Source organism: Coregonus lavaretus (assembly GCF_964263955.1).
Source record: "Coregonus lavaretus genome assembly, chromosome: 29".
Classification (NCBI taxonomy): Eukaryota; Metazoa; Chordata; class Actinopteri; order Salmoniformes; family Salmonidae; genus Coregonus; species Coregonus lavaretus.
The window spans coordinates 29640334-29654323 of NC_140016.1; the positions used below are offsets into that span (position 1 = coordinate 29640334).

General features: G+C 42.0%; 1 protein-coding gene and 1 pseudogene across 2 annotated transcripts in view; one reads left to right on the top strand and one right to left on the bottom strand.

The window, feature by feature from the left end:
* Nucleotides 1–659: 659 nt before the first annotated feature.
* LOC311104692 (H/ACA ribonucleoprotein complex subunit 1-like) lies at nt 660–3801 on the bottom strand. Its single transcript, XM_084146572.1, has 7 exons — nt 3699–3801; nt 3111–3309; nt 2742–2896; nt 2470–2529; nt 1654–1774; nt 1420–1542; nt 660–1308 (listed from the first exon to the last, which is right to left on the bottom strand). Exons 2-7 carry the CDS (start codon nt 3295–3297, stop codon nt 1298–1300), a joined length of 657 nt encoding a protein of 218 aa, XP_084002698.1. The 5' UTR covers nt 3298–3309; nt 3699–3801; the 3' UTR covers nt 660–1297.
* A 3419-nt stretch (nt 3802–7220) lies between these two features.
* Nucleotides 7221–13990, top strand: part of LOC311104625 (alcohol dehydrogenase class-3-like) — a 134026-nt pseudogene continuing 127256 nt past the window's right edge. The window contains exons 1-7 of the transcript in view: nt 7221–7355; nt 7474–7525; nt 10047–10179; nt 10345–10564; nt 10813–11072; nt 11282–11411; nt 12499–12637. The product of the transcript in view is annotated as an alcohol dehydrogenase class-3-like (transcript). The remainder of the gene's footprint in view (nt 7356–7473; nt 7526–10046; nt 10180–10344; nt 10565–10812; nt 11073–11281; nt 11412–12498; nt 12638–13990) is intronic.

A 13990-nucleotide genomic window follows, 5' to 3' on the forward strand; every position in this document is an offset into this window, starting at 1 on the left:
AAATTAATTGTGGGCTAAATACAATTACAGCAAACATCTTCTAAAGGATAACATCACATTGTCAATTGGTATATTTGTAACATATTGAGGGGAGGGGATAATTGAACCAGCAACCCTGTGGTTTAAGGCAAGTGGACTACCCACCTAGCTGTGCCAAAAAAAAAAGCCTGGCTTCTTGGCTGATAGTATTCACATATGGGGGGGGGGGGCTTTACTACCCCTTCTCTTAGAAGCAACCTTTAAGTGTGTGGAGTATCTCTAATATGTTGACCACACAGATGTTAAAGCAAGAAGTATCACCCAAGAGTAGTCACAGTAGCCATTATGGCCTGATATAGGCCATCAATAAGCTGGACAGAAATGAGACCCTAACGAAAGTGTATGGTGTGATAATTCAAATGCACACATTTAATCCACAATAGCAGCTAACTTCAATATTTTTACACAGCCTTCATCAGAGCGATGGGGCATGCCTTTGTAGAGAGCTGCTGGACTATTTGCTTTGACAGTTGTACTAGCAAGATTTATTTCAGTATCTGAACAGTTTCAACAAAAGGGTGTTGAAAACAGACACACAAGCACCCTGAATTTGAAGGATGTTCTTCTGGAACACTAGGCTAACATTACATTAGTAGAAATAAGACACCAAGTAAAAAAACTGGAGATTCCTACAGAGCACCGTTTAATCAAAGGCTTTTCTTTACAAAAGATGGCAGTACTCTGTAACCGTTCTGGATTATCTGGGGTTCCTACAATATTTTCCACTTATTTGTAATGATAACAAATTAACTCATGTCCATCATATCATCCACTTACAAACATCAGGGTTTCATCGATTTCTGGCTTCATAAACATCGAAATGACTGTTGCACTCCAACATGACATTGATAAAACAGCCCAGTTCCCCCAAGGGGCCCATATTTTGGTCTAACTGAAAGCTCTGAATCATATCCAACAGTATTATAATAATAATAACACCATATCCAAAATGTACCCAAAAACCATCCAGTGTGAACAATGTTGAAGAGTTGCAACAGCAACTGGGCTATTAATGATACCATTACCTGTGACAGCAGAGTGCATTCAAAGGTCATTAAATAAAAGCCAAGAATTCACACATTATTCATCAAAGATTGGTGTACAAAAACAAAACAAATTGACAGATGAGCAGTATAAAAATATGCAATGTCTGTTCTCCATAAGTCAAGTTCAACAGAGCCAAGCTCAGGCATCGCGCCGATTTGCTTCCTGCCGGTATTGACACTTGGTGAGGATCCCCGAAGCAAACAGTTTGTCATCATCTCCCACCTTGATGATAGAAAAAGGCATATCAACACCACAGAAACACAAAATGCATAGCAGCTTTACAACTTGTCTATTCACGTTAATTCAATGTCCTTTTCCAGGATTTGGACTTACCTCTGAATCCTCGTCCACCGCCACCTCCTCTACCTCTGAATCCTCCTCCTCCTCGTCCACCACTAAAACCTCCTCTGCCAAATCCGCCACGGTCACCACCACCCCTGCCACCACGGAATCCACCTGGGAGGGCAAAATATATATTTTTGTATAAAAATTGACTAACATTCCTCCACAAAAAAAAAAAGAAAACACACAGCCATGGGGCCTGTGCTGTTTACATTTTTCTCTTACCTCCGCGGGGACCTCCTCTTCCACCTCTACCCCCTCTGCCTCCTCTTGGGGGACCCTTCTCACCCGGGGGCCTGGGAAGGAACCTCTGGAGTGGTAGGAGTTTCATTGGGTCTACGTAGAACTGTGGACCAGAATATGATGAGAGTTACAGAATACATGCTGTAGGAATGTTTATGCAATAGATGGGTTAGCTGACAAAAATCACAAAAACAATGTGCACGCTTCCATGGGACAGAAGTCAGCGTGTTGTGATTCTGATGTCCAGTTTGCTAGCAAGAATGACAAGAAACTGCCATGTAGGGAATCTTAAGTGTTTCATTGCAGCTTGTTCTTGATACCGTGTCTTGTTTTGAGTTGTTTTGACTGATTTCAAGTCAATGCTAATAAGGCTTAAATTCACTAGCTAGCACAGAAACAACTAACGATGTATTTGAGACAACAAGTGCTCATTGTGCAAATGTATTTATGTTTTCGATAAACATTGGATGTTTATTGTCAACAGTCTAAGCCAACCCTGTCTGTTTTGCACTTGTCAGTTTTGTTGCTAAACAACCAACCCATCTATAACTAAAGCAAATCCACAAGAAAATGGAAGTACACGTTGGCTGTGTGGAGGTCTCGCGCGGAGCTCAGTGCACCACCACGGAGGCCTCCGCGTTCGATTTAGAGATGATTGGTTAACAAGCGAGTTGGGGGAGGTGTTTCTGGTATCTTGCATTCTCTGTTAACACCACGGATGCCAGTTTGGGTCTCATCGACCATAAAAGCACTAACTACCATCAGCTCTGCTACATGTAATACACGGATATAGCTTACCTTCTGTAGTTTCTTGAACGAGGATGCCTTCATATTATCAGAGAGTTTAACAGAGAAATACTGCATCTTCAGGTTAAGGGGCAAACCAGTGTCACAAATGACATGAAACTCCATGTTAACCAGTAAAAAATGAATTCTAGCATACATGTTTTACACCGAGTGTTATTTTGTATCACCACGAAGAAGGTATTAATGAGATCAGGAAAACATGAACATGTTCCCAACCACTTCAGAGATGACTCTGGTTAGACAACAAAAGATTGAAAGGATACAAAGTCACGTAGCTGGCCGAAGATTTCGTCCACTTTCCCGATCTGCTCCTTGTTTTCCAAGTACACGGGTGCGTTGAAGTAGGGAACTTTGTTCTCCTCAGTTACACACTTGCACACAATTTCATCCTCACAGGGGTGCATGAATTCTCCTAATGCTGCAGAGACAAGAGCAATGACATCTGGTCAGTACAGGAAAAAAATAGAACTGGGATCAGTATGTGCTAGTACAAATAGGCCAACTGATGTTACAATGCCAGGCAGACGATATGGACATCTCTAGATGTGCAACTGGTGTAGTGTAAATTCAAGATGTAAAGACAATGCCCTCTCCATCACTGGAACATCACATGGCGGTCTTATTCATCTTACCAACAACATATTCTGGAGGGCCATAGTCTTGGAAGCCTCCTCGACCTCCTCGTCCACCACCTCGGAAACCGCCGCCGCCACCTCGACCACCATATCCTCCTCCACCACCACCGTATCCTCCTCCACCTCCACCACGGTTGAATCCGCCACCACGGCCCCCTCTTCCACCTCCTCCTCGGAAGGACATTTTCTAGTGCGCCTGAGATAGTTGGAGGACGGGAGATAAGATTTCACTTTCAAATACTAAACAACTAGCAATGTTCTTCGAACATAGTCAGTAACGTTAGTGAATGTTTGAACATGTTTTGCTAGGTAAATACCACGATAAAACTATCTAGGTAGCCAACAAACATTAAATGGATTAAGTTAACTAATGACTTGATCAATGCATGATTTCACGTTTATGAACTATATCAGTACAGCAACGTGCAAGGGATCAATGGAACAAGGTAACGTTAGCTAGCCAGCTCGATTACTTATTTACAACGTATCAAAATACTACAGTATCACGTTATGCTTTGCTGAGCACATTATGGTCGCGTCGCTAAACTGATGAAATACACAAAAATATATATTTGACTGACATACCTTTGTACAACAAATAAGCTCAGCTGCTGGAGTGAAGAGTGCTACACACAAGTTCCACGCGACGAAAACACGTGTGCTTTCAGGTGGTGCCGTAAACTAGAGTGAGAACCATAGAGATAGATAGAGGACTCTTCATGGATATTTAAATCATAAGGCCCGAGGAGGTGTGGTATTACATTTACGTTTTAGTCATTTAGCATATGCTCTTATCCAGAGCGACTTACAGTTAGTGAGTGCATACATTTTCGTACTGGCCCCCCGAGGGAAACGAACCCACAACCCTGGCGTTGCAAGCGCCGTGCTCAACCAACTGAGCTACAGGGGACTATGGCCAACATACCATGGGGGGTTGTGGTATATGGCCAATATACCATGTCTAAGGGCTGTTCTTATGCACAACCCAACGCAGAGTGGCTGGATACAGCCCCTTAGCCGTGGAATATTGGCCAGATACCACAACCCCCCAAGGTGCCTTATTGCTATAATAAACTGGTTACCAACATAATTAGAACAGTAAACAAGTAATTTTGTGGTATATTGTCTGATAGACTACGGCTTTCAGCCAATCAGCACCCAGGACCTAAACTACCCAGTTTATAAAACCCATTTTAGCATGGACATTGCCATTGAGGGCTTCCACCATTTTAAAGTAGTCCACTGGGTGGGGATTCCTATGAGTTGAGAGCAATCAGCCAATGAAGAAAAGGAAAATTCACTACTTTAAAATGGAGATAGCCTCAATGGTGCTGCCAATGCAGTCACAGACGCTATAATAGCACAGATACGAATATGAGTCATCTATCTATCTCTATGGTGAGAAACGGTCTGGACTGTCGTAAAACTCAGACCGTCGTTAATTTACGACATCCTGTGAAAAACACTTGGGGAAGATCTCAATATCTTTCTCCTCGCGTCCTCTTGCCTTGTGTCTTTCTCAAAATCCATTGGAGGAGAAGGTCAGTGGGGCGGGACCTCTGACTTTCTCATCCAATGGGGTTTGACAAGGATGCGAGTGGAGCAGAGATAGGGCGCGAGGAAAAGTTATTGAGATTCTCTCCCTGCCTGAGAACACCACACACCCACTTTGACAATACTGGAAGTTCTGGAACTGGATTTGCTGACAAGTTAACAGTACGACTTTTGAGAGCAGACACATGTATTCTTTACATATTCTTTAGAGTAGGCTAATTGAAATAAGGCGGTATAATAATAATGTTTTTTAAACTACTAATTGTTATAAAACTGCAATTGTGTACCCTTGCATTATGTAGCTCTGGTCCAGGGCGTTACGTGAGACCAGTGATATGTATTAACCACAGCTAACTAACAGGGGCGCTGTTTTGAAGCCCCTGCACAGCCATTTTGGTATTACTCCTACATCATAAAAAAATATTTTGAAAGCTATATAAATGCTTTTATTAATGTCTACATTCGTTTTTGACAAGTGTATCCTGTTACAGACACCTTAACGCTGGAATCTTTCATGTTGAAACTGCCACATCTGTTTGCGATATTACAACAACAAATAAGTATACAGCAAACAACGAACACTGTTATTTTTTTCCCCACGGACATCATTGCAGCGTGATAGAACAAGCAGAATATGCACAGGATTTTTTTTTTGCCACATTGTGCAACAATACTCATTTCCGCTTCGTCAACAAAACAATAACAACAGCCATGGGGCGGACAGTGGCACTGGTTCCCCTACTGTGGATTCCATCTCTAATGCATACTTTTAAAGTGAACTGAACATAAAAAAACCTACACATTTTTTTAAATACTGGCCCCCCGTGGGAATCGAACCCACAACCCTGGCGTTGCACGCACCATGCTCTACCAACTGAGCTACACGGGACTCATCCCAAACCAATTGTGGAGGCCAGGTCATCTGATGCACCACTTAATCACTCTCCTTCTTGGTAAAATAGCCCTTACATAGCCTGGAGGTGTGTTGGGTCATTGTCCTGTTGAAAAACAAATGATAGTCCCACTAAGCCCAAACCAGATGGGATGTCGTATCGCTGCAGAATGCTGTGGTAGCCATGCTGGTTAAGTGTGCCTTGAATTCTAAATAAATCACAGACAGTGTCACCAGCAAAGCACCCTCACACCATAACACCTCCTCCTCCATGCTTTAAGGTGGAAACTACACATGCTGAGATAATCCGTTCACCCACACAAAGACACGGCGGTTGGAACCAAAAATCTCAAATTTGGACTCCAGACCAAAGGACAAATTTCCACCATTGCTCGTGTTTCTTGGCCCAAGCAGGTCTCTTCTTCTTATTGATGTCCTTTAGTAGTGGTTTCTTTGCAGCAATTCAACCATGAAGGCCTGATTCACACAGTCCCCTCTGAACAGTTGATGTTGAGATATGTCTGTGACTTGAACTCTGTGAATCATTTATTTGGGCTGCAATTTCTGAGGCTTGTAACTCTAATGAACTTATCCTCTGCAGCAGAGGTAACTATGGGTCTTCCATTCCTATGGCGGTCTTCATGAGAGCCAGTTTCATCATAGCGCTTGATGGTTTTTGCAACTGCACTTGAAGAAACTTTCAAAGTTCTTGAAATGTTCTGTATTGACTGACCTTCATGTCTTAAAGTAATGATGGACTGTCATTTCTCTTTGCTTATTTGAGCTGTTCTTTCCATAATATGGACTTGGTCTTTCACCAAATAGGGCTATCTTCTGTATACCCCCCTTACCTTGTCACAACACAACTGATTGGCTCAAATGCATTAAGAAGGAAAGAAATTCCACAAATTAACTTTTAAGGAGGCACACCTGTTAATTGAAATGCATTCCAGGTGACTACCTCATGAAGCTAGTTGAGAGAATGCCAAATATATTTTGATTTGTTTAACACTTTTTTGGTTACTACATGATTCCATGTTTTATTTCATAGTTTTGATATATTCTCTATTATTCTACAATGTAGAAAATAGTAAAAATAAAGAAAGACCCTTGAATGAGTCGGTGTGTCCAATCTTTTGACTGGTAATGTACATATATTTAGTATTTTTGGAGAGTACTAATATTACAGAGAGTACAAGTGTTACAGCAAATAAATACTTAAATACATGTAATTTTATCCTTGTAACATTTAGTTGAAATACTGTTTTATTCCATTCATTCCTATGGAGGACTGCTCCTTCTGGGGAGTGCCAATATTGCACTGGTGGCTTCAAAGCCTCTCATTGGCCATTACGTAGCATCAGAAATCCAGGGTTGTACACATCATTGAGTGCAACTTGAGCGTCAAGCCACACGTAACAACCTGGACTAGAGCTAGCATAATGATACCTCTGTAATGTGTAAATGTTTGACAGATCTACAACTGTCACACCTAGAAATATTTATATTTATCAGCCTACTTGTTGATGTGCTTTATTTTCCCTAGACTCACATCTAGAAAAAGTTATAATGAATACTGAGTGGCAGGTACGCAATCACTTGTCGGTCTTGTTGTAAGCCCACGCAGTGGCCGTCTGTGTAATAAGGCCCCGATTTTTATAATGCATATATTGCATCTATTACTATTACCCCTGGTAATCAAGTGCAAGGCAGCAGTAGCGTGGGAGCATGGCAAACCCCTGTCAATTGAGGAGGTATACGTGGGCCCATCTAAGGCTCACAAAGTGCGTATAAAGGTAACCACGACTTCCCCCTATGCTAAACATTTCCCAGACCAATGCTTATGTAAAGCCTAGTACTCACAGGGATATTAACCTTAAAAATAAACTGTGTGCTGTTTCTGTTGTTGGAGAGGTTGCAGCAAGTGGTGTGTGCCACAGTGACTGGGGTTACCTCTATGAGACTGGTGCACGCATGCATCTGTGGCCTTTCCCACGAGGGGTCAGGCGTGGTGGAACGTGTCGGCCCTGGTTTTTGTGAATAAAAATATAGATATACAGTATTTCCTTAAACATCCTGTGTTGTGTTCTTATTCTTTTACCATTGATATGTTCTAGGCTATTTTGAAACCTTAAAGCTAGAATCCTTTGTTGCTACATCCATTTTTTGACTTATAAATTAATGACATACGCATGGATTCTTAAAGAATATAATTTATAAATTCCTCATGAGCTTAGTTCAACTGTTGTACCCCATCAGAACCCAGAATATAAGCTTGTTTTACTCCAATAACGTAAATGTAAACAAACACTGTATAACATGGTTAAAACTATACAGTGGGAAAATTTTTTATTTAGTCAGCCACCAATTGTGCAAGTTCTCCCACTTAAAAAGATGAGAGAGGCCTGTAATTTTCATCATAGGTACACGTCAACTATGACAGACAAATTGAGGAAAAAAAATCCAGAAAATCACATTGTAGGGTTTTTAATGAATTTATTTGCCTATTATGGTAGAAAATAAGTATTTGGTCACCTACAAACAAGCAAGATTTCTGGCTCTCACAGACCTGTAACTTCTTCTTTAAGAGGCTCCTCTGTCCTCCACTCGTTATCTGTATTAATGGCACCTGTTTGAACTTGTTATCAGTATAAAAGACACCTGTCCACAACCTCAAACAGTCACACTCCAAACTCCACTATGGCCAAGACCAAAGAGCTGTCAAAGGACAACAGAAACAAAATTGTAGACCTGCACCAGGCTGGGAAGACTGAATCTGCAATAGGTAAGCAGCTTGGTTTGAAGAAATCAACTGTGGGAGCAATTATTAGGAAATGGAAGACATACAAGACACTGATAATCTCCCTCGATCTGGGGCTCCACGCAAGATCTCACCGCGTGGGGTCAAAATGATCACAAGAACGGTGAGCAAAAATCCCAGAACCACACGGGGGGACCTAGTGAATGACCTGCAGAGAGCTGGGACCAAAGTAACAAAGCCTACCATCAGTAACACACTACGCCGCCAGGGACTCAAACCTGCAGTGCCAGACGTGTCCCCCTGCTTAAGCCAGTACATGTCCAGGCCTGTCTGAAGTTTGCTAGAGTGCATTTGGATGATCCAGAAGAGGATTGGGAGAATGTCATATGGTCAGATGAAACCAAAATAGAACTTTTTGGTAAAAACTCAACTCGTCGTGTTTGGAGGACAAAGAATGCTGAGTTGCATCCAAAGAACACCATACCTACTGTGAAGCATGGGGGTGGAAACATCATGCTTTGGGGCTGTTTTTCTGCAAAGGGACCAGGACGACTGATCCGTGTAAAGGAAAGAATGAATGGGGCCATGTATCGTGAGATTTTGAGTGAAAACCTCCTTCCACCAGCAAGGGCATTTAAGATGAAACGTGGCTGGGTCTTTCAGCATGACAATGATCCCAAACACACCGCCCTGGCAACGAAGGAGTGGCTTCGTAAGAAGCATTTCAAGGTCCTGGAGTGGCCTAGCCAGTATCCAGATCTCAACCCCATAGAAAATCTTTGGAGGGAGTTGAAAGTCTGTGTTGCCCAGCGACAGCCCCAAAACATCACTGCTCTAGAGGAGATCTGCATGGAGGTATGGGCCAAAATACCAGCAACAGTGTGTGAAAACCTTGTGAAGACTTACAGAAAACGTTTGACCTGTGTCATTGCCAATAAAGGGTATATAACAAAGTATTGAGAAACTTTTGTTATTGACCAAATACTTATTTTCCACCATAATTTGCAAATAAATTCATAAAAAATCCTACAATGTGATTTTCTGGAATTTTTCTCATTTTGTCTGTCATAGTTGACGTGTACCTATGATGAAAATTACAGGCCTCTCTCATCTTTTTAAGTGGGAGAACTTGCAGAATTGGTGGCTGACTAAATACTTTTTTCCCCCACTGTACATTTGATATCATGGATGGTCAGTCCTTGCGTCCATAGATCTGTCTATGAATTTGAGAGTGGTTACATTTCTCTAGCTCCATCCCTTTGCATTTTAGTGAAACAGGGGGGTCGCTTTCTTATTGTTTTAATTAAGAATTCTAGCTTTAAGGAGCATCAGGTTCTGTTGGAATGTCTACCAATGGCATGTCAATGTTTTTGTGAGAAATTACACTGGTCACTCAAAACATGTGTAAAGTATATTTTAAAGTATAAATAGCCCACTCACTTAGATTAAACCGTGCAAAAATACTTGACTAATGATTAGGAAATGTTATATGCAGACTTATATTAAACATATTATGAATGATCTTATAAATCATTATTACATATTTTAAAGGTTGTTTATAAATGTGTGAATAACTAGCTTACCAACAGTTACAAATATGGGAGTAATGATTAATACATTATGAATAAACTATTTACTAATCCTTTATCAATGCTTTTTTACAAGGTGTTATTATAAAGTGCTACCAAAATGGGGTATGAAGTTATCTACATAATTCAAAAGTAAGGACCCCATTCTTTTTTTCCATGCATTTCCCCTTTTGTTTCCTCTGGGGATAAAGTGATTCCACTCTTTTTACCACAATGTGGAGAGTGTGAACGTTGTCTGAGTCCGAAGACGGATTTGTGCAAAAAGAACTGGTAACTCAGCTAGGTTAACCTATTACTCCAAGGCATGCATTCTCTTTTTACGTGTTGTATATTACCCAAACTCCGAAGTAGCCTGTCAATAGTTCAAGGCTGCTTGAGGATTGTGGTCATCACATTTGTCTCTTACAGCAACATCGACACTTAATTTTATTTCAGGGATAATTTACTTATGGGTGTCATAACCGATGGCACCAGCAGGATATCCTGCAAAGGGAAACAGGTGAACCACTTCATGGGCATCAGCTCCTTATCTCAGTACACTGTGGTCCCTGATACTGCCGTGACCAAGATCAGAGAAGACGCACCCCTGGACACTGTATGCCTGTTCGGCTGAGGCATCTCCACTGGTTACGGTGCAGCTCTCAAAACTGCCAAGGTGGGAAATTAGAGTAGGCTATACAGTATCGTAGTCATGGGTGTATTCATGACAAACTAAGCCAAAGCATTTGTGAGAATAAAAAGTGTGAATGTTGTTAAATAAGGCTTCAAACCCCATGCATTTACACTAAGACAAAACAAACTATGTATTTGCAGTGCTGTTTAGTGCTAAGTGCAGTCTTGTGTCTCAACAGGCTTAAATGTGATGTCAAGATAACTATAACGGTTTTCCTTATCCTTCTTCAGGTTGAGCTGGCTCCACATGTGTAGTGTTTGGGTTGGGGGCTGTGGGCCTAGCAACAGTCATGGGCTGCAAAGTTGCCGGGGCTGCCAGAATCATCGCAGTGGATATCTACCTGGACAAGTTTGAAAAGGCAGAGGCCTTTGGGGCCACTGAGTTTGTGAACCCCAAGGACCACAGCAAGCCCATCCAGGAGGTGTTGGTGGAGATGACCGGCGGAGGGGTGGACTTCGCCCTGGAGTGTGTGGGGAATGTGACTGTCATAGTTGGTGTTCAGGAAGTCATTTTTGTATCCTTTCAAATGGTAAAATTCAAAGGAATTGGGCTACATGTAAGACAGTTTGTGTGGTCACTCACCTTCCTTGTGGGTATCGGCAAGCTATAGTCTGGTGGTATCAGTATCAAAAAATTGCCAGAATTGCATCGCTAATGGACAAACAGTTTCAGTTCTCAGTTTTCCTTTTTCTTCCATAGAGCTGCCTGGAGAGCTGTAAGGATGCCTGGGGTGTCTGTGTCGTTGTAGGATGGACAGAGGTGGGGGAGATATCTCTATTCCCTCAAGACCTCTTGGTGGGCCGCACCTTGAAGGGGACATACTTTGGAGGTGAGTTGACCATGTGAGACATATTAAAGCCAGTCTAAGTGTAGCCAATCTAAACATTGTTTGTGCCAAAACAGTGCAAAGTGAATTGTCATAAGCTGACAATAACGGTCTTGACTGTGTATGTCATTTGTAATGTCATGTTATGATGCCGTTTTGTAGCCCCTATGATGGAGGGTTCAGGTGTAGTGTTACCAACGCACTTCATATGTCTATATGAAATATATGACCAAACAGTGAGCAATTACACAAGCACATGGTGTCATTTGTCTCTTACAGAGGGCACGTGAAGAGGGCACGACAAAGCCTATTCCCCCTCAGGAGACTGAAAAGATTTGGCATGGGTCCTCAGATCCTCAAAAAATTATACAGCTGCACCATCGAGAGCATCCTGACTGGTTGCATCACCGCCTGGTATGGCAACTGCTTGGCCTCCGACCGCAAGGCACTACAGAGGGTAGTGCGTACGGCCCAGTACATCACTGGGGCCAAGCTTCCTGCCATCCAGGACCTCTATACCAGGCGGTGTCAGAGGAAGGCCCTCAAAATTGTCAAAGACTCCAGCCACCCTAGTCATAGACTGTTCTCTCTGCTACCGCATGGCAAGCGGTACCGGAGTGCCAAGTCTAGGTCCAAAAGACTTCTCAACAGCTTCTACCCCCAAGCCATAAGACTCCTGAACAGCTAATCATGGCTACCCGGACTATTTGCACTGCCCCCCCACCCCATCCTTTTTACGCTGCTGCTACTCTGTTAATTATTTATGCCACTTAAATTAAATAGTCACTTTAACTCTACCCACATGTACATATTACCTCAACTACCTCAACTAGCCGGTGCCCCCGCACATTGACTCTGCAACGGTACCCCCCTGTATATATAGCCTCCCTACTGTCACTTTATTTTACTTCTGTTCTTTTTTCTCTCAACACTTTTTTTGTTGTTGTTTTATTTTAACTTTTTTTGTTAAAAATAAATGCACTGTTGGTTAAGGGCTGTAAGTAAGCATTTCACTGTAATGTCTGCACCTGTTGTATTCGGCGCATGTGACCAATAAAATTTGATTTGATTTGATATGATTTTCCAACAGGGTGGAAGAGTGTGGAGAGTGTCCCCAAACTCGTTGGGGACTACATGAACAAGAAACTGAAGCTGGATGAGTTTGTGACCCACACTCTGACCCTGGATCAGATCAATGATGCCTTTGACCTCCTGCACACCGGGAAGAGGTGAGAGCTCTCAATGTGTGTGTGGTCACTGGATAGCTGAGTTCTGTCCAATATACAGTGCTGTGAAAACATATTTGCCCCTTTCTGATTTTCTCAATTTTTCATATTTTTGACTCTGATCAGATTTTCAACCAAAACCTAATATTAGACCAAGGGAACCTGAGTGAACAGATAACAGAAAATGTTGATACTTATTTAATTTATTTAATAAACAAAGTTATATGCAACACCCAATGCCACTGTGTGAAAAAGTAATTGTCCCCTTACACTCAATAATTGGTTGTGCCACCTTTAGCTGGAATGGTTCCTGTAGTGGTTGATCAGTCTCTCACGTCGCTGTAGAGACATTTTGGCCCACTCTTCCATGCAGAACTACTTTAACTCAGCTACATTTGTGGGTTTTCAAGCATGAACTGCTTGTTTAAGGTCCTGCCACATCATCACATTGGGTTTAGGTCTGGATTTTGACTAGGCCATTCCAGAACTTTAAATATGTTGCTTTTCAGCCATTCCGAAGTAGACTTGCTTGTGTGTTTTTGATCATTGTCTTGCTGCATGACCCAGCTGCGCTTCAGCTTCAGCTCATGGACGGATGGCCTGACATTCTCCTTTAGAATTCTCTGATACAGAGAATAATTCATGGTTCCGTCAATGATGGTAAGTCATCCAGGTCCTGAGGCAGTAAAGCATCCCCAAACCATCACAATACCACCACCATGCTTGACCGTTGGTATGAGGTTCTTACTGTGGAATGCAGTGTTTGGTTTTCGCCAGACATAATGGGACTCATGTCGTCCAAAAATTACACTCATGTTTGCCAAAAAAGCACCTGGAAGCACCTGGATGATCGTCAAGACTCCTGGAAGAATGTTCTATGGACAGATTAGTCAAAATGTTTACTTTGGCCTAGTCAAAGTCCAGACCTAAACCCAATGAGATGTTCTGGCAGGACCTGAAATGAGCAGTTCATACTCGAAAACCCACAAATGTCGCTGAGTTAAAGCAGTTCTGCATGGAAGAGTGGGCCAAAATTCCTCCACAGGGATGTGAGAGACTGATCAACAACTACAGGAAGTGTTTGGTTGCAGTCAATGCAGCTAAAGGTGGCACAACCAGTTATTGAGTGTAAGGTGGCAATTACTTTTTCACACAGGGGCATTGGGTGTTGCATAACTTTGTTTATTAAATAAATGAATAAAATATCAATATGTTGTGTTATTTGTTCACTCAGGTTCCCTTGATCTAATATTAGCTTTTGGTTGAAGATCTGATAACATTCAATGTCCAAAATATGCAAAAATAGAGAAAATCAGAAAGGGGGCAAATACTTTTTCATGGCATTGTACTTAACAT